This window comes from Marmota monax, unplaced genomic scaffold (assembly GCF_021218885.2).
Source record: "Marmota monax isolate L192 unplaced genomic scaffold, Marmota_monax_Labrador192_F-V1.1 WCK01_AAM20220418_F8-fsc00218, whole genome shotgun sequence".
NCBI classification, from domain to species: domain Eukaryota; kingdom Metazoa; phylum Chordata; class Mammalia; order Rodentia; family Sciuridae; genus Marmota; species Marmota monax.
In genome coordinates, this window is record NW_026694764.1 from 2399499 (window position 1) to 2423067 (window position 23569).

The window sequence follows — 23569 nt, forward strand, 5'->3', positions numbered from 1 at the left end:
AGGGACGAAGAGCATGAGAAGAAGATTAACGGGCTGGGGATGTGGCTCAGCGGTAGCGCGCTCGCCTCGCATGCGTGCGGCCCGGGTTCAATCCTCAGCACCACATACAAAAAACAAAGATGATGTGTCCGCTGAGAACTAGAAAATAAATGTTAGGAGAATTCTCTCTCTCTCTCTCTCCTCCCCCACTCTCTCTTAAAAAAAAAAAAAAAAAAAAGAGAAGAAGATTAACATTAAACAGGGATGAGAGTTGGGAGGGAAAGGGAGAGAGAAGGGAAATTGCATGGAAATGGAAGGAGACCCTCAGGGTTATACAAAATTACATACAAGAGGAAGTGAGGGGAAAGGGAAAAAAAATACAAGGGGGAGAAATGAATTACAGTAGGGGGGTTAGAGAGAGAAGAGGGGAGGGGAGGGGGGATAGTAGAGGATAGGAAAGGCAGCAGAATACAACAGACACTAGTATGGGAATATGTAAATCAATGGATGTGTAACTGATGTGATTCTGCAATCTGTATACAGGGTAAAAATGGGAGTTCATAACCCACTTGAATCAAAGTGTGAAATATGATATATCAAGAACTATGTAATGTTTTGAACAACCAACAATAAAAATTTAAAAAATTAAAAAAAAAAAAAAAAAGAAATGCTGGTCCCTGGACCCGCTATAGAGTCACTGAATCAGACTCCTAGAACAGAGGGCCTGGAGTTAGTAACAGACTCCCCCAAACCTGATTCTTAGGCTTAATGAAGTTTGAGAGCCACTGGACCAGAAAGTTCCAGAGGCCCCTTGTCCAAGTAGAAACAAGATTCTCCCCCTTGTGGATTAGGGATCAAAAAGAGCGGGGGTGGGGGGGTGGGGGGGGTGGCACACCAGCCCTCAGGAGTAGGTATGCATGACGCAGGCCTCATCATAGCCTGAATGTAATTAGCAAGGAGCACTACTCTGCCTATTGTACAATTGAGCAAAACAAGGCGCAGAAAAGTTAAGCCACTTGGCCAAGGTCACACAGCTGGTGGCAAGGCTGGAAGTAGAAGCAAATGAAATGCTTCAGAGTCCTCAAGCCAGGGCTCTGCTGTCCTTTCCCCTCTGACCTTCCCATAGGTGCCCACCCTCCAGAAACCCACAGTCTCTCCACCCCTGTTTCCCCCTTAGCCCTTGGGGCCCCCTCTCCAACCCAGAATTATCCATTTGAATCACTCCCTCTCCTCAGCACCCTGCCTTCTCCTTCTGCACCCCATCCACACACACACCCTGGGGCCTCCAGGCTCCCTGGGGCTCTGTCCAAAGAGAAGCTCACTTCCCATCTTAGGGAGGAGTACTGACAAGGCCTTCCTTTACCTTCTGCCATGCACCTTTCCCCACACACCTCCTGCCTCTGCCCTGGACCCCACACCTTTCTCACCCTCCACCCCCACACACAAGGCTTCCCCTCTCCAGGCATTCTCCCCCTGTCCCCTGGAGGCTGCTCTGGCTGCCTGTGAAAGACTAACTTCCTGGGACCTTCTGCCATGTCCAGGCACTGTCCTCCCTCTCCTCCCTGGTCAACCTGTGCCCTTCCACTGCACACATGAGGTTCCCAGAGCTGCCCGCTGTCTGCACAGACCCTCCTGAGCCTCCTGTTTCTCTACTGGGGAATCAGCAGTGTGGGGGAGCTCAACTCTGGGGGCTGCAAGAATTGGTCTAGCTCCCAGCACCAAAGTGCAGGAAGGTGGTCCTTGGCCAAGGGGTCCCAAAAAGAAGGAAAGAGAGCAAGATGCATGCCCTGGGGTGGTAGGGATCAGGGATCCTGGGAGTTAGAGCATGTTCAGCCAAACTACAGCTGGCCCTGGACTCCCCCTCATGCACACTAGCTGCCCCTTAGCTCTCTACAGAGCCTGGCTGTGCCAGGTTAATCATTCCTGCAAACACAGACACCAGGCGGGCGGGTGACAAGGTGCAGTCTTCACATAACTGTGGGGCTGTCATGTGGAAAAGGGAGCCGCGCAGTGGGGGGCAAGCAGAGGAAGCCGCAGGGGGGCTTGTTCAGCTCCCTTTGAACCACCCAAGAGATTACAAGCGAAGCTGGGGGCGGGGTGTTCACCTCCCCGGTGTGTCCTGAGCACTTCCCTGCAGCAGGCTGGCTCCCTCACCCCACCCTGCGGGTTATGACTGCCTCTGTTCATAGACACGGAAACCAAGACCCAGGGCCATTCAGCAGGTCTGTGGCTGGAGCCCAAGTTTCCTATCTGGAGGGAGGGACAGAGAAGACCCACCAGCCCAACAGCTGCTACACTTCCTGGGAGCCAAAGATAGGGCAGCACTGTCCACAGACTGTTGACAGGAGCTGCTGGGGAGTGGGCAAAACATCTCAGCAGGGAGTGAGAACCCTGTCAACAGTAGTATTCAAGTAGGCTTTGCTGGCTAAGTAAAGGACTGCATATTCCCACAACCCTTTCAAACTCAGAGTCTAGGATGCCAGGATTCCTTTCAAGAATAAAAGATGAGCCAGTGGAAACCTCAGAATCACTGTGAGAATTCTGGCCTGCGTTCTCTGTGCCAGGCACCAGCAAAAGGGTTCCCATGAATAATCTCACTTCACCTTCAAAACAACCCATGAGGCAGGTACTACTATCATTCCCATTTTACATGTAGAGAAACTGAGACTCAGAGACACAAAGTGACGTGCCTAGTCACATAGCCAGTGGCAGAAGCAGGGTTAGAACCCACGTCTGTTTCCTGAGTCCAGGCCCATGCCCTGCACTAGGCAGCCCTAGGGACAGCCCTCTGCCAGTTGCCAGGCTGCCCTGGCTCCTTGTGCCCAGCCTGCCAGGAGGCAGCAGGAAGGTTCTCAGGGTGCCCCCAAGGCCTGGGAGACTGTTATCAACAAGGGCGCAACCCTTCGAGGTGTTCAAAGTCCTTCCCTGTCTGTGTCCCAGAGGCAGAGAGACTGGATAGACAGTGTGTGGCCTGGGGAGGGACTGAGCTGGACTCTGGACATTACAGAGTCATGTGGTCAGGACCATGTTAAACCTCATTATAGCTTGAGCCATCTCCATGAGTGACAGCCCATAATACACCAGTGGGGGTGGGCTGAACATGACTGGGCTCAGTGACTACTGCCCTGGGGTCTAGCCTCTCCATCTGCACATCCCTGAGTGCAGGCTTGCTGAGAGTGGCTTGGTAAAGAAAGGGAAGGAGGAAGCTGGTCAAAAAACCTGGGCTTGCCTGTAATCCCAGAGGCTCTGGAGGTGAGGCAGGAGGATGGCGAGTTCAAAGCCAGCCTCAGCAACTTAGCAAGGTCTAAAGCAACTCAGTGAGTCCCTGTCTCTAAATAAATATTTTAAAAGGGCTGGGGGCGCTGGGGCTGTAGCTCAGTGGTAGAGCACTTGCCTCGCATGTGTGAGGCACTGGGTTTCATCCTCAGCACCACATAAAAATAAACAAATAAAGGCATTTTGTCCATCTACAACTAAAAAAAAAAAAAGTGGTGGTGGTGGCGGGGCTGGGGACATGGCTCAGTGGTTAAGTACCAGTGGGGGTTTAATCTCTGTTACAAAAAAATATATATATATATATATATATATATATATATATATATATATATATATATATATCCTGGGCTCCAGTCCTGACAGCCCTCGATGTAATTATACCTGCTTCCATTTGCTCATCTGCAAAGTGAGGGTAACAATCAGAGGAAATGTGTGAGAGCGTTCAAGGACCTGGGGTCTGAGGTAACCGAACAGTGGTTTTGGTTCCCCCATCCCCAGCTCTCATGGTCTCTGAAGCCCCTACCAACTCCTAGGCTGCTCAACAACAAAGGGCCAACCCTGAGCCGGATATAACCAGCTCCCCCAGCTCAAGAGGGAATGTCACCTACCAGCAGGATGTCAGCTACCACAGCCCAGTTGCAAGACAGAAGCAGCTCCCCCAGGGCCAGGAACACCTGTGGACAGAGGGTGGCCTGGTTGAAGTTCCCCCAGCCTCAGTCACCGATGCGTCCCTATAGTATCTCTTCCCACCTGTGAAGAAAAGAAACTGAGGCTCCACAGAGGAAGGCATTACCAAGACTGACTGGGGTGGGGGAGGCCTGGAACCATCTTTCCAGTTCTGGTAGCCTCAAGGGTGAGAAGACAGACCCAGGTGGACCATGACCCACAGGTGAGTGTCAGGCCCTAGGTCTGAGAATCAAACCCTCCCTAATGGATGGCCTCTGGGACCCAACCCTTGGGGCCACCCATGGGACCCCAGGAGGAAGCATCCAGGACTCCCAGGCCACTTTCAAAAGTGAGGAAACGAGACTCCAAGAAGAGGAAAGTCAAAAGTTCTGCTCAGACCTTCTGTTTCCTCCTAAGGCCTGCATACACTGATAAGGCACCAGCTGTGTACTGGCCAGCTGGCCTGGCCCCCAGCACCCCATCAGTAGCTCCCAGGATATCCATTTCCCAGAACCCTAGTACAGCTCAGGGAAGTTCTTGCATACCCATTGTGCAGACAGTGGAACTGAATCCAGTCAAGATCAAGGCCTAGGTGAGGTCACTGGCTGGCCCAGGGCAAAGGCAGCCTTCAACATGAGGCTTCCAGTCTCTGTCCAGCGTCCACCCCCTGTGCAGCTCCCAATGTTGTCTGGTGACTACAGGCCACTGCAGCTCCCTGAACCCTGCCCCCACCTTGTGCCAGGAGATTAGGACAATCCTCATTCCCCTCACTCAAGAAGAGTTTAATGAAGCAGCAAGAAGAAAAAGGGAGGGGGAAAACATCTCATTTCTAATAGTTCCCAAGAGCTCATTGCTGGGGAGGTATTAGTCATTCCTGGAGTCACGGGTCTGAGCCCCCGGCAGCCCAGGCTCAGACACTCAAAATACCTGACATTCTGAGACCTTCGAGCACAAGGGCAGAGGGATAAAGGACCGCTGCCTGAATACCTACTATGCACCACCCTTGATACCCATTTAATCTCTCAGGTCAAGTAACTTAATAAGGCCAATGTGATTACACCCACGTCACACACCAAGGAACCCAAACCCCAAGCCTGAGAGCATGAGTCAAGCCATTTCCTCAAGACCCCCTCACCCCTGTGCCGGGTCCATGTAAGGTAGGATAAGGAGGCGTGTGGCACAAAATTGCTCAGAGGGGCTTCCAGTAGCCACAGTGTTTGGCAAAGCTGGCACCGGGAAATCAGGCAGGAAGGGAGCCCTTGGATGGAGATTGATCCTGAACAGAGTCCCAGGAGGCAGACAGGATCAGGATGGGCTGAGAAGAGCTTCAAGAACATGCCAGGCTGGGAAACCGCATGAGCAGAGGCAAGAGGCTGGAATGGGCCTACCACTCTGGGTGGGGCCGGAGTTCTGACACAGGGAGGGAAGACAGGCTGAGGAGGCCAAGCTGTCTGTCTGTTCTTTCTGTCTAACCCGGAGTCTGTGGTTGCAGCCTCTGGCCCTTGGCACCCAAAACAGGAGGCCCTTGAGGGCAGAATGGGTCTCCCTCTGGGCCTAGGACATGGGCTGGGCACCCACAGTGGTGGGAATCAGGAAGTGGCTGGAGGGTGGGTCTCAGGTGGGGCCCAGGCAGGCCTCCAGCCAGCATTCCAGCTTGACAGGGTCTGCCAACCCTGCCTCCTGGGGCCACATGAAAGCCTGGCCCACCTCACACCCACCCTCCCTGCAATGTCATCGGGGCCACCTCCACCTAGGCCACCAAAGCTCTCCTCTCCTCATGCCTCAGGCTACCTCTGTGACCTCTCCCTCCACACAGGCCAGACACCAGCCTCCCCGTGCTGGGTGGCTGTCCCTCCCCTGTCCCCTCCACACCCACAGGACATACTGAAATACACCTTTTCCTTCCTCCAGCTGGAGCAGGGTGGATCCTGACCCCAAAATAGAGCCAATCAGAGGGAGGCTGCAGCCACAATGGGGCCTTTCAGGCTGAACAAGCCGCACAAGGATGCCAGGTTTCTTCAGACATACCTGGAAACCGGCACGAAGCCACCAAATCCTCGGCTCCACTCTGCGGCTTTGAGGGGCAAAGGGCCAGCCAGGGAGAGGCAGCCTTCTCTAATCCCATAATTACAGAGGCTCCTGAGGCAGGCCACCTTGCCTGGAGGAGGGGATCTGCAACCAATGGGTGTGATCTCTGGGGTGTCTGGTGCCCCAGCCCCACCCTGACTGCCAGGAGACCCTCAGGCCTGGTTTCCCTGACTGAATGATGACAGGGGTCCCAGAGGCCTAGCCGGGCTCCTATGGCACTAACAGACTGTGTTCCTGACACTGTGGGCTCGCTGCACAAGTCTGTGGTCTCTACAGGCTGGGTGCAAATCAGGTCCTGGTTCACTGACTTCCATGACCGATTCAGGCTTGAGGTCCTCAATTAACAAAACAAACAATCAAAAAGGGCCTGGGCAATCCCACACTTGGGCACTTCACACTGACCCCAAAGTTTTTCTCCCTGTACTGCCACTCCCCGCAACCCACCACATCACGGTCCCTGCCCAGCATGGCTGAGCCAGCCAGGACACATGCACAGACTGGATGCCAGCAAATTTCTAAAGCACTTCTTCTCTGGATCAGGGGAGCAGGACAGGGGGCAGGATGGGCAGGGAGAGCCCAGGCCAGATGCCAGAGCGATCCTATGTGCCTCACTCCCCCTCCCACCCCTGCAGTCACCGACTCCTGGCCATTCTGCATCCTAGATGTGCCTTGAACCTGCCCCCTCCTCCAGCCACTGCTGCTGGCCTGGCCTAGGCGGGGTTTCCCAGACCCCACCATCCCTCCAGACACCAGCCCTGGAGGGGACTTCCAAAAGGGAAATCTGACTCTGCTTTCATCTCCTCAGAGCCTGTGTGGCTTCCCTGTACCCTGACTTAGTCCCCCCTGGGCAATAGGGCCTGGGAACACAGCCTGGGGCCTGAGAAACAGGCTGAGCCTGAGCCCCTGGCCTTTGCCCGTCCAGATTCAGAGGATTTCCCCCTCCAGCTGGGTCAGCGATGACGAATATCTCTGGCCTTAGTCATTCCCCACCAGAGAGGCTGTGCACGGACTCACACATACGCATGGACACAAGCATTCACTGACACTTGCAAGCATATGCAAGGCCTCGGACACATGCACACAAGTTTCAGCACACATGCCCACTTAACATCTGCACACACACCAACACCCATAACCTGGGAGATAGGCACAAAACTCACCCACCACGGGTACGCATGTACGCAGGTAGCAGGGATGACAGTTAAAATATCAAAACAGAGGCTGGGTGTGGTGGCACACACCAGTAATCTCAGCTACTCAGGAGTCTGAGGCAAGAGGATCACAAGTTCAAAGCCAGCCTGGGCAACTTAGTGAGACTCTGTCTCAAAATAAAAAATTAAAAAAGGACGGAGGCCAGGTGCAGTGGTACATGCATGTAATCCCAATTACTTGGGAGGGACTGAGGTAGGAGGATCACAAGTTCGAGGCCAACCGAAGCAACTCAGCAAGACCCTAAGCAACTTAGTGAGACTCTGCCTTAAAATAAAAAACAAAAGAGGAGTGGGGATATAATTCAGTGGTAGAGCATCCCTGGGTTCAACCCCCAGTACCACAAAATAAAATATCAGAATGTATGGTGTCAGGCATGGTGGCTTATGCTGTACTCTCAGCTTTGCAGGAAGCTGAGGCAGGAAGATGACTTGAGCCCAGAAGTTCATTACCAGTCTGGGCAACATAGGGAGACCTGGTTTCAAACACACACACATACCCATGTACACAACAAGGGCATAAATCAGGCAGTGATGTTATTAAATACTAAAATTAAAGTACATGGGCTTGTTAGGTGCCTTTGCAGAATAACAGCCCCTCACATGTTCCCATGAATACTTGTGGTTTCATGAGAGGCATAGATAGCAAGGCATGTAAAACCGTGCTCATGACCTCACACTCATGCACATTCATGCACATGATCATACACACATCAATACCTTCACCTGTACACAGTTCACAGCATGCACATCTGCACACAAAGGTAGGCATGCGGAGGGAGCATGGAGGGAAAATAGACCACTTGTCCCGGAAAAGATTCAGCCCTGGGAGGTAGAGAGCCAGTGTCTTCAACCTTGGTCCATCTCAGGCTTCCAACTGGGCAGTAACTGACCTCTGAACTGCAAAGAATGGATTCTAGGCCCTGATGGAAAGGGAGTTGGACAGTGTCCCCCATGAACTCATGGTTTGTGGGACAGACCTGAGACTGGATCCTCCCCTCTTAAGGACCCGTCAGAACACAGGCCCCAGGGCACAGACTGGCCGCCAGCAAGCTGTTGCGCGGGCTGGCACGCTCAGCCTGAGGCCTGCCAACCTGTAATTGCAGGGACTGGCATCAGGGCACAAGGGCATTGCCTGGTTTCCAGGGGCATCAGCTCAATAATCTGGTAGTCAGGCAGGTGGGGAGTGACACCGTGAAGGGAAAACAGCTTTGGGGACTTCTGCTAGGATCATGGGCTCTCCTGGTGGATCACATTGCCCATGTAAGACATACTCACTAGATTCTGGTGGGGAGATGGCGCCTTCACCAGAAGGGCAGGTGGGCCTCTCTCAGCCCCTCTGAGGCAGTCCCTGGTAAGGCCTGCTTACTTCAGTCCAGAAAGCAAGAGAAAAAGAGCTTATCTAGGAAGTCCCTCTGTGAGGCCCACGTCTGGGAAGGGATAAGAGAGCTCCCAGGAGCTGGGACTCTCACACAATCCTTCTGTGAGTCTCACCTCAGGGGCCAGGGAGCAGAACCCATAGCAAAATCCCCTGAATCCTCTGCTGACCATCAACCATAGCTACGGCAGACACACATCCCTTCTGATCCTTGACAACCATCTCACAAGCTCCCTGGGAACAGATTCCAAGTCCTTGCTCAGGGTCTTCAGGACTGAGAAGAGCAGCACCCCTCCCAAATGCAGAGACCCCACTGACAGCCACACCAGCTCTACACCAGTAGTGGGGGGCCCACCATCTTGGGCAAGGAGGGAACTCAGAGTCATGATCAAGTTTGGGCTTGAAGGGGTCTCAAAGGTCATCTGGGGCAACTCGAGGATAAAGACGAAAGATGGAAATCGCATCAGGAATTTTCCTTCTCTTCAGAAGCAAAAAAAAAAAAAAAAAAAAAGTAAGTTAGGGGAAAAAGAAGTTTTTTTACCAAAGGAAAGAACTAAATCTAATGAAATAAACATTAAATATTGGCATGCAAGCAAAAAGAGAGATGACTCTGCAGCTTAGCCCTTCTTAGATTCCCCTCCCAAAGCCTCTCAACAACTTTCCCACCTGGAGGGAAACAAACTGAGTAGGTGCCCTTAATAGAAAACCAGCAGGAAAAGCTGCTGGGGAGAAAAGGGTAAAATGGAAAATGGAGAACAGGAACAATGACACTGCCTCCATTCCAGGCCTGAGGGCAGCCACCATCCCAGAAGGGGATGCACCCAGCAATTAAGCAGCAAGAACCCTGTTATACACAGCATTTACCTAAATCCCAGAAGAGAGAGCAGAGCCCAGGTGTTCTAACAAAGACTCATTGCTGCCTGCCCAAGCCCTACAGTTCCCCCAGGCGACAGAAAAGTCCGCAGATCCTAATGTTCAACTCTTAAAATATAGCCCTTCGCAGAAGAGAATGGTCCTGGAGAAGCTGGATCACAGTCAGGGACAATGAATGGCTCACACTATAGCAAAGCCAAAGCAGAGCTGCCCACACCCAGGTCACAGGAAAGCACCGGGCATGTGAGGTAGGAAGAGTAGAGAAGGAGGGGAGGGAGGGAAAGAAGGAGGAGAGGGAAAGAGAGAGGAAGAGGGAGGGAGGTGGACAGAATTCAGCCTAGAAGAGAGAGGACAGGAGAAGGAGCAGAGGACATTCCCTATAATTGCTTCAAACTATAGAACACTATAACAGGGATATTATCCCAATGAAGAAAGCACTCCAAGATAAAACAATCATTCGATAAGGATGAGTCATAAAGGGAGACTGCAGGCCTAAGGAAATGAATGGAGGAGCAAAACAGTGAACAACATCATTACAAAATGAATCAATTAAAATAGCTAGAAATGGAATAGATACTAATGAAAGTAGAACAACTGACAGAGATAAAAGGCTGGGAATAATCTCATTGACTGGCAGTTTTTAAAAAGACAAAGAATGAAGTCATATAGAAGACAGACAAAGATGACCAGGACTGGGATTCAGGTCAGACACGTCAGGCATTCGGGCACAAAATTGAGGAGGCGCCCACTCTCAGGGGCATGCAGGACCAGACTGGCATCTGGGAGTCAGTGCCTCCTTAAATTTTGCTCCCTAGATGTCTGCTTGCCTCACCCTAGTCCTGATCACAATCCAACATAAGTTAAAAAACATGATCCATAAACCTATGAAATATTCAGAGATAAAATGGGAATAGGGGTTCTCGATTTTGATTCACAGATAGGAAGAACCCCGTAATGAGGAAATTTTGACATGATATGGAATATTCAACATGGAGACATCTCCTGGCGGTGGTGAGTAGCTTCAGACCTCAATTCCCTTGAGAGTCAGCGGAATCTAGTGACTTGCTTTGAATAAGTAGAATCCAGCAAAGGTGAGGGGAAACCACTTCAGTGGTTAGGTTATAAAGAAGACTATAACTTCCTTCTTAATAGACCCCCTTTATAGTCTTCTCAGCCTGCATGCCATGTGAAAAAGGCCCAGGATGTGGGTGTAGCTCAATGGTAGAGTATTGCCTAGCATGCAGAGGCCCTGGGTTTAATCCCCAACAGTCCTCCCCCGCCAAAATAAAGAGGCTCATGTAACAAGGAACTGAGAGTAGAATCCAGCCAAAAACCAACAGGGAACTGAGGCTCCACCCCAAGGTCCAAATGCTGCCAATAAAAGCAGAGTGAGGGTAGAAGAAAATCCTTCCCCAGATGAGCTTTCAGATGAAACCACAGACTCTGAACCAACACCTCAATTGTGGCCTTGAGGAAGATCATGAAGCAGAAGACTCAAATAAGCTATATCCTCCACCCTGGATTGTTGACCCACAGAAATTGTAAGATAATGAATGAATGGTGTTGGTTTTTGTTTGTTTGTTTCTTTTTTTTTTTTTTTTTTTTAAGTTGTAGAGGGACACAATATCTTTACTTAATTAATTTATTTATTTTGATGTGGCACTGAAGATGGAACCCAGTGCCTCATACTTGTGAGGCAAGGGCTCTGCCGCTGAGCCACAATCCAGCCTATGAGTGGTGTTTTATACTGCTGGGTCTTAGGGTTATTTGTTATACAGCAACAGATGACTAATACACTAGCTAAGCTATTGAGCTTCAAGAATAAATAATGAAATCTTCCAGTATGCAGATGGAAAAACTGAATCAACGTAAAGAATTTTTAAAAATCAGGCTAACTTTATTGTCCATACCAGGAGTCAGCAAAGCAAATATTTACAAATTAAAGAGGGAAAGAAAAGGGTGACTTGAGAATATTTCACCCAGTTAGACATTCAAGTAAGGAGCCAAAAACTGTCTTAAACCATTTAGCCACAAAATCTACCCAGTTAAGGGTTGAAGCAAAATAAACTCAGGAATGGAGAATCTGTGTAACAGACTGGTAATGAGCATTGAATCTAAATATGGGACCACTGTCAAACAACTCCAAGGATTATATATAGAGAACAGATTGTGAATGTTAAAACTGTAGAAAATTCAAAAATAAAATATAACGAACAAAAATCAGGAGGTTGCGGGGAGAAAAAGGAAGCACAGAGGTATGGCATTCTCTTTCATATCTGGGATTCCTAAGTCCAAAGCTATACAATTCATTTGCATTTCTTTTGATCTCACTGCAATTTCTTTCAGTAGACTCATGTAAATTAATTAAACATATTATATGATCCTATTTATATGAACTGTCTCTAATAGGCAAATCTATAAAGACAGAAGTAGATTAGTGGTTGCCTAGGGCTGAGGTGGAGAGGATAGATTGGGTAGAGATGGGACGTGACTACTAATGAGGATCAAGTTTCTCTCTGGGGCCATGAAAAAACTGATGTAGTTGGTGCAGTGGCATTCACACACCTGTAGTCCCAGCTACTCAGCCATGTCACAGTCGGGCACAGTGGTACACATCTGTAATCCCAGTGACTCAGGAGGCTGAGGCAGGAGGATCACGAGTTCAAAGCCAGCCTCAGTAAAAGCAAGGCACTAAGCAACTCAGTGAGACCCTGTCTCTAAATAAAATACAAAATAGGGCTAGAGATGTGGCTCAGTGGTTGAGTGCCTCTGAGTTCAATCTTCAGTACCTCCACCCCAAAAAAAAGAGGGGCCTGGGTTGTGGCTCAGTGGTATAGCACTTACCTAGCATGCATGAGGCACTGGGTTTGGCACCACATAAAAATAAAAACAAGTAAAATAAAGATATTGTGTCCATCTACAACATAAAAAGAAAAGAAAAACCCTGTCTCAAAATGAAATAAAATTGATGTGATAATAGTTACACAACTCTGTGAATATACTGACAGCCATTGAACTGTATACTTTAAAAGGATGAATTGTGTGGTATATGAATTTTATCTTGGTAAATCTATTTATTTTTTGTTTTTAATATTGAATATTGAATCCAGGGCCTGATACATGCTAAGCAAGAACTCTACCACTGAGCCACACCCACACCCTTTTTAAAATTTTGAAACAGGGTCTCACTAAATTGCCCAAGCTGGCCTCATACTTGTGATCCTCCTACTTCAGCCTCCCGACTTGCTGGGATTAGATGCTTGGCCTCAAAAAATCTGTTCTTTAGAATGACACTACCATATGACCCAATTTTAGTAAAGGTATTTCTAACGAACCACAAACCTGTGTTTTATATAGAAAGACACATACAGAATGATGGTCTCCTAATGAAGTAACATACATAGAAGCAAATAGGCCAAGATATTAAACATAGTTAGGTCTAGGAGACAGAAATATGGATAATTGGTTTTTCTTCTTTTCCTTTTTTAATTTCCCCCAAATAAAATATATATAATATAAATAAATATAAATAAAAATAAAGAAATATATAAAATAAGTAAATATGATCTATATATATATATATATATAAAGATCATATATAGCCTGAGTTGTTGTCCCAACCCTCAACTTGACTATGATGACACTCTACATTCACATCCTCCACTTGTGAGTGCCCAGAGTTTAATCCTCAGGCCTCCTTCTCTTTTCTTACTCCCTGGGTGGCTTCATTCAGTCTCCTGGTTTTAAATAGTCCATGTAGACCTCTCTCCTACACATCCAGTTTTTTCTTAACGTCTCTAGTCGGATGTCCTAGGAAGCATCCCAAATTTAATGTGTCTAAAAATGGAACTCTAAATCCACCCCTTAAAAAAAAGCTTTTAAATAACCACCCTGCCTCTCCCATGTCTCCCCATCTCAGTAAATGGCAACTCCATGTTTCTAGTTGCTCAGATCAAAAACCATGGAGTCATCCTCCACCCTCCCCTGACTGCACACCTGATGTGTCAGGAAATCTTGTCCATTTCACTTCCAAAATATATCAAGAATCTGACCACTTCTCCATACTTTCTCCACAACGACCCTGGTCCAAACCACAGCCGTTTCTGGCCTATATTATTAGCAAACCTCCTAACAGGTTTTCCTGCTTCTACATTTATCACTTTTCCTTCTATTCTCAACACAGAAGCCAGAGAGATCCCGTTCAACCACGCGGCCTTTAGTTACAAAATGGTCCCAATTAATCAGACCACTTCACAGTCACACCTTGGTTTGTCCCCTCCCACGGTGAACCTGGGCTGGCCTGCCTACACCTTGCCTTGGTCCATATATAAAGGTGGAAGCGATGCTGTTCCACTCCTGGTCTGGGCCTGAGAGACTGCAGCTCCCACTTTGCCTTCTTACCATGCTGCTCTGAGACGGCCATGTGAGGCAGCCAGTCCAGCCTCCCGGAGGAGGAGACACCCCATGGAGAAGAACCAAGGAGCCTCAGCCAACAGCCTGACCTGAGGCCATCAGCCTGGACACTTCAGCCCAAACGACCCAGGCCAAGGTGGCCACATGAGAGCAGAACCAGCAGAGGAACTGTCCTGCCAACCACAGAATCAAAGGAAATAATAAATAGTTGTTTTAAATCACCATATTTTGGGGCGATTTGTTATATAGCAATAGATCCCTGATACAGTCATAAATCAAATCATTTCACTTCTGTGCTCTGCACCACTAATGATCTCCCATGTCACTCATTTTTTTTTTCCTTTGGTACCAGAGATTAAACCCGGAAGCACTTAAGCACTGAGCCACATCCACAGCCCTTTTTATTTTTTATTTTGAGACAGGGTCTTGCTAAGTTGCTTAGGGCCTCACTAAGTTGCTGAGGCTGGCTTTGAACTTGTGATCCTCCTGCTTCAATCTCCTGAGCCTCTGGGATTACAGGCATGCACTGCCACACCTGGATTCACACACATTTGGAGCCATTCAATGTCATTATGCCTTGTATAAGGCCCTTCACAATCTGTGCCCTCTCTCCCTTACTACCATTTCCCCTGCCCTCACTGCCTCTCCTCCTCCCTGGCTCAGCCCACCGGCCACACTTCCTCAACCCTACCAGTCATGCTTTTTTCCTCAGGGCCTTTGCACCTGCTGTTCCTTTCCATAGTGGGTTCTTCCCCCCACCAATCCCATATCCTAATGACTCCTTCCTTAACATGCTTCTGGTTGCCACTGAAATGTCAATGTCACAGCGAGTGCTCCCTGACGCCTTGCCCCCCATCACTCTTGTCCCCTTTCCCTGCTCTGTTATTCTCCACAGAACCCATCTTCATCCCACATACTATTTACATATTTATTTTATTTTGTGCACATTTTTGCGTGTATTGTACAGTGCTGTCCCCCCAGTGCCTAGAAGCATGCCTAACAGGTGTTTGGACATACTTGACAGAAGAGTGAATGTTGCCAGGCAAGGTGGCACACACCTGTAATCCCAGCAGCTCAAGAGGCTGAGACAGGAGGATCACAAGTTCAAACCAGCCTCAGCAATAGCGAGGTACTAAGAAACTCAGTGAGACCCTGTTTCTAAAGAAAATACAAAATAGGGCTGGGGTGTGCCCCTGAGTCCAACTCCTGGTACCCCCCCCCCACCAAAAAAAAAAAAAAGAGTGAGTGTTGCTGCTCCTCCTGATAGAGAACTGCTTTCCTACTACCTTGCTCTGCCCCTCGAGGTCTCTGACATGTCTATTTCCTCTGCCCAGGAGGCTGAGCCAGGGTTTGCAGGTGAGCACTTAGCCTTCAGCTGACCTGGAGAGTGGTATGAAACTAGAGACCCATACCTGGTGGGCTTCCTGATCACATGACTGATATCGTTCCATGTGAGGTCAGACCTCAAAAGGACCCAGAGCACAGGGGGACAAGGTACCCCTGTAGCACTTGTCAGACTTTATTTTCCATAGATAGCCACTAAAATATTTCGAGTTCTGTATGCTTTTTCAGATCACCAATCTTCCCATAAAAATATGGAGTTGAGGGCTGGGGATGTAGTAGCGCACTCGCCTGGCATGTGTGCGGCCCGGGTTCGATCCTCAGCACCACATACAAACAAAGATGTTGCGTATAAGACAGGGTCTCACTAAGTTGCTGAGGCTGGCTTTGAACTTGTGATCCTCCTGCTTCAATCTCCTGAGCCTCTGGGATTACAGGCATGCACTGCCACACCTGGATTCACACACATTTGGAGCCATTCAATGTCATTATGCATACAAGGCCCTTCACAATCTGTGCCTAATTAACATAAATATTAAATAAATATTAAATATAAAATAAATATTAAAAATTCTCTCTCTCTCTCTCTCTCTCTCTCTCTCTCTTAAAAAAAAAAAAATATGGAGTTCAAGCCAGGTTTGATGGTGCACACTTGTAATCCCAGCAACTTGGAGGCTGAGTCAGAAGGATCACATGTTCAAGGCTACCCTCAGCAACTTAGTGAGACCCTGTCTCAAAAAAAAAAGGGGGGGGGATGGGGAGGTAGCTCAGTGGTAAAGCACCCCTGGGTTCAATCCCCAGTACTAAAAAAAAAAAAGATGGAGTCCATTTCCGTTTCCTTACTCTGTTAACCTTAGCAGAAAGTTGTGATTCAAGCAAAGAATAGAATACAATAAAAATGTCACTTTCAAGAGTGACTCTCCTGGGTAGGTCATATAAGGCAATATGGATTCACCTGGCTCTCTATCTCAGGATGCTAGTCCTTGGAATCTGGCCACCATGTTGTGAGGAAGCCCAGGCCACGTGGAGAGGCCCAGGTTAGGCATTCCAGCCAACAGCTCCAGCTAAGTTCCCAGCAAGTAGCCAGCATCAACTGCCAGACATCTTCAGCCTTTGATGATCCAACCTAGACCCCCAACGTGCCTCACTAAGATCAAGTGGAAAAAAGGTGACATCCTCTCCTGCCCCCAGTTGAGCCTTGCCTAAACTAAACTTCTGTGATCAAAACAAATGTTTTGTTGATTTGAGCCATCAAGTTTTCTTACATAACAATAGTAATTAGAACAGGTTTGAAAGTTCATTTATCTCTTCAATGAAACCAAGTAGCTCTCATTTTATTGCTGAGAAAATTGAGGTTCAGCAAGGTCAAGATCTTGCTCTAGGTCACATGGTTAGCAAGTGAAGAAGCAGAAATGACATCCGGATCCTTCAGTCTCCTTATGAATGTTCCCTCCCTGTGCTTCAACTCTGATCACTCCATCTTAAACACACAGCCCACCAAAAGGGGGACTACCAATCAACATTCAGCCACATCCTCCAGCCACTAGGCCAGCAACAGTATGGAGCCCCTGCCTTGAGCTCAGTCCCTCCTTTAAGTGCAAACCCCTTCTCCTCTGAAGGGCAACAGCTCTGGGAAGAAGGCCAGGGAGAAAGGGTGTGAGCCAAGACCTGCTGCGCATGTGTCTGGATCCTAATTAATAGCCGGGAAGTCCATTTCCCTTGCCAAGAGGACTGGAAGGATAGAAGAGATGGAACCCTCCACACCTGCAGGTGAGCCACAGGGCCTGGGCTCCCCCAGGGAAGGCCCCAGACCAGACTTCATAATGCTCAGAAAACTTCATTTCCATGAAACATGACCCACAATGTAGTCCCTACTTTAGGAAATTTGGGAGCAGACACTGTGCCAGCAAAACCCCTCCTTCCCATGCAAGGCAGTTATAGCCACAAAAGTAGCCAGAGAAAAGCTGTATTCAGTTGTAGACAAACAAGTGAACATTCATCCCATGTCATTATCTGCATAATCTGATACACATATATGGGCACATGCATGCCCAGACATGTATACAAAACAGCACATGGAGACACACTCACACACACTGGGAACATATATGTGCACAAATCAAGGTAAATACATGCACATACTATATATAAATATACACATACTTGGCAATATATACACACAAGAGCACACGGGTACCCAGTTCTATCCACGAACTTGAATATATTCACACTTAGATGCATGCACACACTGGCGAACATGCCCACCCTCCCATGCACGCTTCCCAAGAAGGTCTTGGAGACTATTTCCCCAGATTGGCTTCTGCAGCAGAGACAGTGCGCAACCTTGGTTCCTACAATCTGAGAGGATGCATGGATTGGAAGGATGGACAGAAGGAAAGAAGGATGGAGGGAGGGAGATGGATAGGATGGAAGAATAGATGGACGGATGGATGAGTGGATAAATGGATGAACAGAAGAGGCTAGCATGACTCTTCCTATTTTGAAGGCTGACAAAAGCCAAATCGTCAGTCCCTTTTGGACACCCTCTATAATTCTGACTCTGGTAACCCTCCAAAACCTGATGACATTCATCATAATGGCCTGCAACCAATTTCTACCCATTGAAATTTTAGGGATGATGCCATGTCCTATAGACCTCAGACTCCTGCATCTAACTCATGTGTTGGGGCAGGTACTGGGGATTAAACCCAAGGGCACTCTATGTCTCCAGGCTTCTTTTTTTTTTTTGAGAAAGGGTCTCACTAACCTGCTGAGGCTGGCCTCAAATTTGTGATCCTCCTCTCTCACTGTTCCAAGTCACTGGGATTATAGGTATGCACCATCGTGCCAGGCTACATGTAGCTCTGTACCAACACCTCCAATGGGACGTCAACCTCCAACATAAACTCAGAATATACAAACCAAGCTGTTGATCTTCCCCCAAAACCTGCTGCTCCAACTCACTTTCCTATCTCAGATAACAGCCTCTCCCTCCTTCCAGAGCAGTATTCCAGAACTCACCTGCAACTCTTCTTTCTCTCGTTCCCCACATCAAAATCATCAAGAATTAGGGGCCAGGGCTGGGGCTCATCCGTAGAGCGCTCCCCTAGCCTGGGAGAGGCCCTGGGATCGATACTCAGCACCACATAAAAAAATAAATAAATAAAATAAAGGTATTGTGTCCATCTACAACTAAAAAACAATATTTTAAAAAAATCATCAAGAATTGCTTGCCTTGTGGGCTGGGGATGTGGCTCAAGTGGTAGTGCGCGCGCCTAGCGTGCGTGAGGCGCTGGGTTCAGTTCTCAGCACCACATAAATGTGAAATAAAGATACTGTGTCCACCTAAAAACTAAAGAAATAAATATTAAAAAAAAGAATTGCTTTGTATATGCAAGGCCAATAACAATAATAAAAAACTATCAGGAAATTCTGATAGCTCTGCTGCAAAACATGCCACCATAACCCAACCCCTCTCACCCTCTCCATGGCTGCCACTCTGGCCCAAGTCCCATTGACTCTCACCTGCAGCATATCAATAGCCTCCTGACCTCCTCTCTGCTTCTGCCCTCATCCCTGACCCCAGTCTACTCTCAACAGAGTAGCCAGGGTGATTCTATTAAACAGAAGCTAAGGAGCTGGGGATAGAGCTCAGTTGGTAGAGTGCTTGCCTTGCATGCACAAGGCCCTGGGTTCAATCCCTAGCACCACCCAAAAAACAAACAAAACAGAAGCCAATAATAGAAAAAAAAAGAACAATTGAAAATTCCTGAAACCAAATATTGGTTTTTCTAAAAGATTAGCAAAATTGACAAACTATTGTTAAGCTGACACATTAAAAAAAAGAGAGAGAGAAAAAAAAAAAGTCATATTACAAAAAATCAAGAATGAGAGAGGGGGCTAGGGTTGTAGCTCAGTGGAAGAGCGCTTGCCTGGCACGTGTGAAGCAGTGAGTTCTATCCTCAAGCACTGCATAAAATAAATAAATAAAATAAAGGTATTGTGTCCATTTACAACCAAAAAAAAATTTTTTTAAACGAAAGAAGGGACGTAACTGCCAACCTTATAGAAATCAAAAGAATTATAAGGAAATATTATGAACAATTGTGTGCCAAGAAATCAGATTAATCTAGATTAAATATGCAAATTCTTAGAAAGATGCAAATTACTGAGACAGACTCAAGAAGAAATAGAAAATCTGAATTGACCTATAACAAGTAAATATTGAGTTCCTAATCAAAAAACTTCCCCCAAACAAAAGCCCATAACCAGATGGCTTCACTGGTGAATTCTACCAAATGTTTAAAGATGAATTAACACAAATCCTTCATAAACTCTTCCAAAAAACAGAGAAGGAAGGGACACTTGCCAACTCATTCTGAGGCCATTACCCTGATACAAAAATCAGACAAAGAGACAGAAATATAGATGCAAATATATCTCCCAATAGCCCCATAGCCCTTGTTTAATGTAGATGCAAAAATCTTCAATAAAAGACTAATAATCCAGGTACAGCATCACATAAAAATAATTATGTTTTTGTTTCTGGGACTGTGGCTCAGCGGTAGAGCACTCACCTCGCAGGTGTGAGACCCTGAGTTCGATCCTCAGCACCACATAAAAATAAATAAGCAAAATAAAGATATTGTGTCCATGTATAACTAAAAAAAATATTTTTTAAAAAAGCACACACCGTAACCAAGGGAAGAATATACCCCACATAGAATGCAAGGTTGGTTAAACATATATCAATGAATGTCCACAGGCCCAACGTGATATGGCCCCCATCAGTACTCACCTCCCTCTCTTCCCTCTCTTTCCACACTAACCACAGTTTCCTCCTTGCTGAGCACAGTGGCACAATGCTTGCCTAGCATGTGTAATGACCTAGGTCTGATCTCTAGCATGGCAAAAATAACAATAATAATCACCTTCTCTGCCAAGCATGTTGGTGCATGTCTGTAATCCCAGTGGCTCTGGAGGCTGAGACAGGAGGATTGTGAATTCAAAGCCAGCCCCAGCAACTTAGCAAGGTCCTAAGCAACTCAGCAAGACCCTATCTCTAAATAAAATATAAAAAAGGGTCTGGGGATGTAGCTCAGTGGTTAAGTGTCCCTGGGTTCAATCCCTGGTACCAAAAATAAATAAATAAATCACCTTCTCAGTGAGCCCTTTCTGGCCACACTATATAAAATTTGGGCCCTCTCCCCCTAACATTCACCACTCCCTATTCCCTTCTCCACTCTACTTTTTTTTTTTTAATGTTTATTTATTTATCTATTTTTACGTGGTGCTGAGGATCCAACCAGGGCCTCACACCTGTGAGGCAAGCACTCTACCACGGAGCTACAGCCCCAACCCCTCCACTCTACTTGTATCCTATGCATTTATCACCTGAAATATCATAAATTTTACTTACACATCTTGTTTATCTACTTCTCCCAACTAGAATGTACGTTCTGTAAGGACAAAAGATGTTTTGATCTATTGTATTCACTGCTATATCTGCCGCCTTTCAATTAGGAAACCACTGAATCAACTCTCAATAAATGTCTGTTGGATAAATAAATGCATGTAAATAGCATATCATTCAATCAGCCATGATTTGCCCCCACCTCCACGTGCCTGACATTATGCTCTGGGCTGGAGTGCTAAGAAAGAGCAGAACCAGACCTGGACCCTCCTAAAGCTCCCAGGTTAGGGTTGGGAGAGGGTCAGAGCCAAGGAACCGTGACACTACTAGGAAGATGGTGCTAAGGATAGGGGCAAAGGGTCAGGCAGGACTCAGGGAAGGCTCCATGAGAGATGGTGCTAGACCCTCAAAGGCCCAGGGCCATCTGGGCTTATGAAGAGGGGACTGGACTGGGGAACAAGGGAAGGAGGAAGCATGGGACATGTCCTGTCCTGGGAATCAGGAGGCAGGACTGCCCCAGAGGGAGAAGGCCACTAAGGTTGTCAAGATAGTTCATGAGGGACTTTGAAGGAGCTGGGCCTAATTTCAGAGGCACTAGGGAGCCATACAAGGCTTGGGGGCAGGGAAGGTCCATGGTTGTTAGAAAGGTCATCCTGGCCATGTGGGAGGAACAGATTGTGGTGGGTGAGCAGGAAGGGAAAGAAACCAACAAGGTAGCTCCCGGGCAGACCTGGAGAAAAATCACAAGGCATGAGCCCAGGAAGGGGGCAGGGGGTGGGCAGGAGACAGTGGAACTGGCAGATGTTAAGGGCTTTATGAATGATGGCTGGTCGGGGGAGGAGCCGGAGCCTGAATCTCAAATCAGAAGATCTAGCTGGACAGCAAAGACACAGACAGAGCCACAGGGCAATGGAGGCTGGAGTCCTGGCCACAGGGCCTCAGTGGCACTGGGTATCCTGCAGATCGAGCAGCTTCCTGGTGCTAGAGGATGGGCGCCTTCTGGCCCTACCACCTTTCTGCCCCCTCAGCCCCTCACCCCTGGGCAGGGCTGGAGAAGAGTCTGTCCAGCTGGCTCCATCGGCCAAGACTCAATGTCATTTCTAGATGAGCCATCCAGCTCTGGACATGTGCCAGGCTACAGGGTGGGGGACAGCTGTGTCCCCAATACACAGCCAAGGAGCAAATTCTCAGAGCCAACCAAGACAGTGGCAGAAGCAGAGCTGGCAGGGGGTCCATAGCTCCAGCTGGCTGATCAGGGACAGGCCCTCCATCTGCCTGGGCCTCAGTCTGTGAGGTCAGACCCCCTCGGCTCCCACCAGTCAAAACTGATGGTGCCAGGGGCTCTTTCCCTCCCCACCCCAGTCAATAAGCATGAAGGCATTTATTAGTGCCCACTGTACCAGGCTCAGTTTCTTTCCCTGACTCTCCACGGCTACTCCTGGCCATAGGGTACAGCTGGAAAGGCCACACTTGCACCAAGGAATTGGGCGATGCCAAAGTCAATGCCAAAGGCACCCCACACACACACAAACAAGAAATAAAAATGTGTCCCCAAGCCCATTGTCTGGGCATATGCCACACAGAGGGCCCTGACAGCAAATGATCAGTAATCCTTGGCCATTTCTGCTCCTCCTTCCTTGCCTACTCAGCCCTGGAGGAGCTGAATCATGGGGACGAGGGACAGAAGATGGAACAAGGAACAAGTCAGCAGACTGCAGCTCCCCCTCTACCCGGTGTAATTTTCTGGGCCTGGACAGCATTGAATTTGGAAGTAGAGCCCAAGTTGTGATTTAAATGGAACCAGTCCATGACTGATTAGAAATACAAGGAGACCTTGTCGCAGATGAGAGATTCACCCAAGCTGGTGAGAAATCACTAACGCCATTGTTAACTCACGATCCGAGTCCAGCGTATTCAATGAACTTGGTTCACAAGTGCAAGGGCTCACTGTCTAGCTGTCTGCCCCAGTTTCATGATCCAACATCTACAGGGAATGTGACTATGGGTCCTTGACCAGACCTCCCCCCGGCCCCTCCCTCTTAAGTGATGCTCCTAGGGCCTCAGAACTCTGATCAAAGGTCCATGTGCTCCCCTGCCCTCCCCAACCTGCTGTCCTGCCTCACCTTAGGGATGTCACTGCCCAGCCACTCGGGGACCAGCCTGCCTCATCTCCTGTGATCTTCTCCACCCTCTCACCACCAGAACAGCCCCACTCAGAAATCTTAATTTTAGGATCCCACTCTGACCCAAACCTTCTCTTTTCCTGGACCCCCTGTACTAAAATGAACAGAGATAAATGAACATTTCCATAGTGAGCTCCTGTGATACTCATAATGAGCTCCCTGTCTGGGCTGGGGACCCCTGGGTCCATAGACAGAGCCCAGGGCTTGGAACTGGGGGAGAGGAAGAAAACCTGGTTGCAGCTGAACTGGTGCCATCTTCCTACAATCAGTGGTCCCTTCCCATTTGGGGGAACAGGCAAGGCTAGGGATGCAGGGAGCCAGGGACTCTGATACACACAGAGATCCCAGGGATCTGGTCCCTGCCCTTTGGGCTCCCTGTCTGTGGATACAGCCCCACACAACTGAGTCCCAGATGGAACTCAAACCCAGGCTAAGCCCAAGCAAGAACCATGAATTCTGATGTGAGGGTAGGACAGACGGAGGAGGCTTTTGGAGAAAGTGACCTTTAAGTTGGCTCATGCAGAAAAAAAGGATTTGGGGATACGCTGAAGAGGGAATAGTGCCTTTAGTGAAAGGAATAGACACAAGATGATTAGGGACTTGGAAAACCTGCTGTCATCATGATCCTCACCCTTCAAGTAGGTCCACAATGGTTGTGACCAACCCCGACCTCCCTTTCCTCATCCGTAACCTGAAGAGAATCACCCTCTATCTCCTTGGGCTCACAACATGCCCTGGGAACACATGTGTC

General features: G+C 48.2%; 1 protein-coding gene across 3 annotated transcripts in view; it reads right to left on the minus strand.

Moving 5' to 3' along the window:
- Window positions 1-23569, minus strand: part of Spns3 (SPNS lysolipid transporter 3, sphingosine-1-phosphate (putative)) — a 48602-nt gene that overhangs the window by 6089 nt on the left and 18944 nt on the right. For 2 of the 3 annotated variants that reach the window (XM_046425087.2, XM_046425090.2), the window contains one exon: window positions 3864-3929. The exons of the other annotated variant lie outside the window; for it this stretch is intronic. In XM_046425087.2, coding sequence (XP_046281043.1) covers window positions 3864-3929 — 66 coding nt within the window. The remainder of the gene's footprint in view (window positions 1-3863; window positions 3930-23569) is intronic. 3 annotated transcript variants of the gene reach the window in all.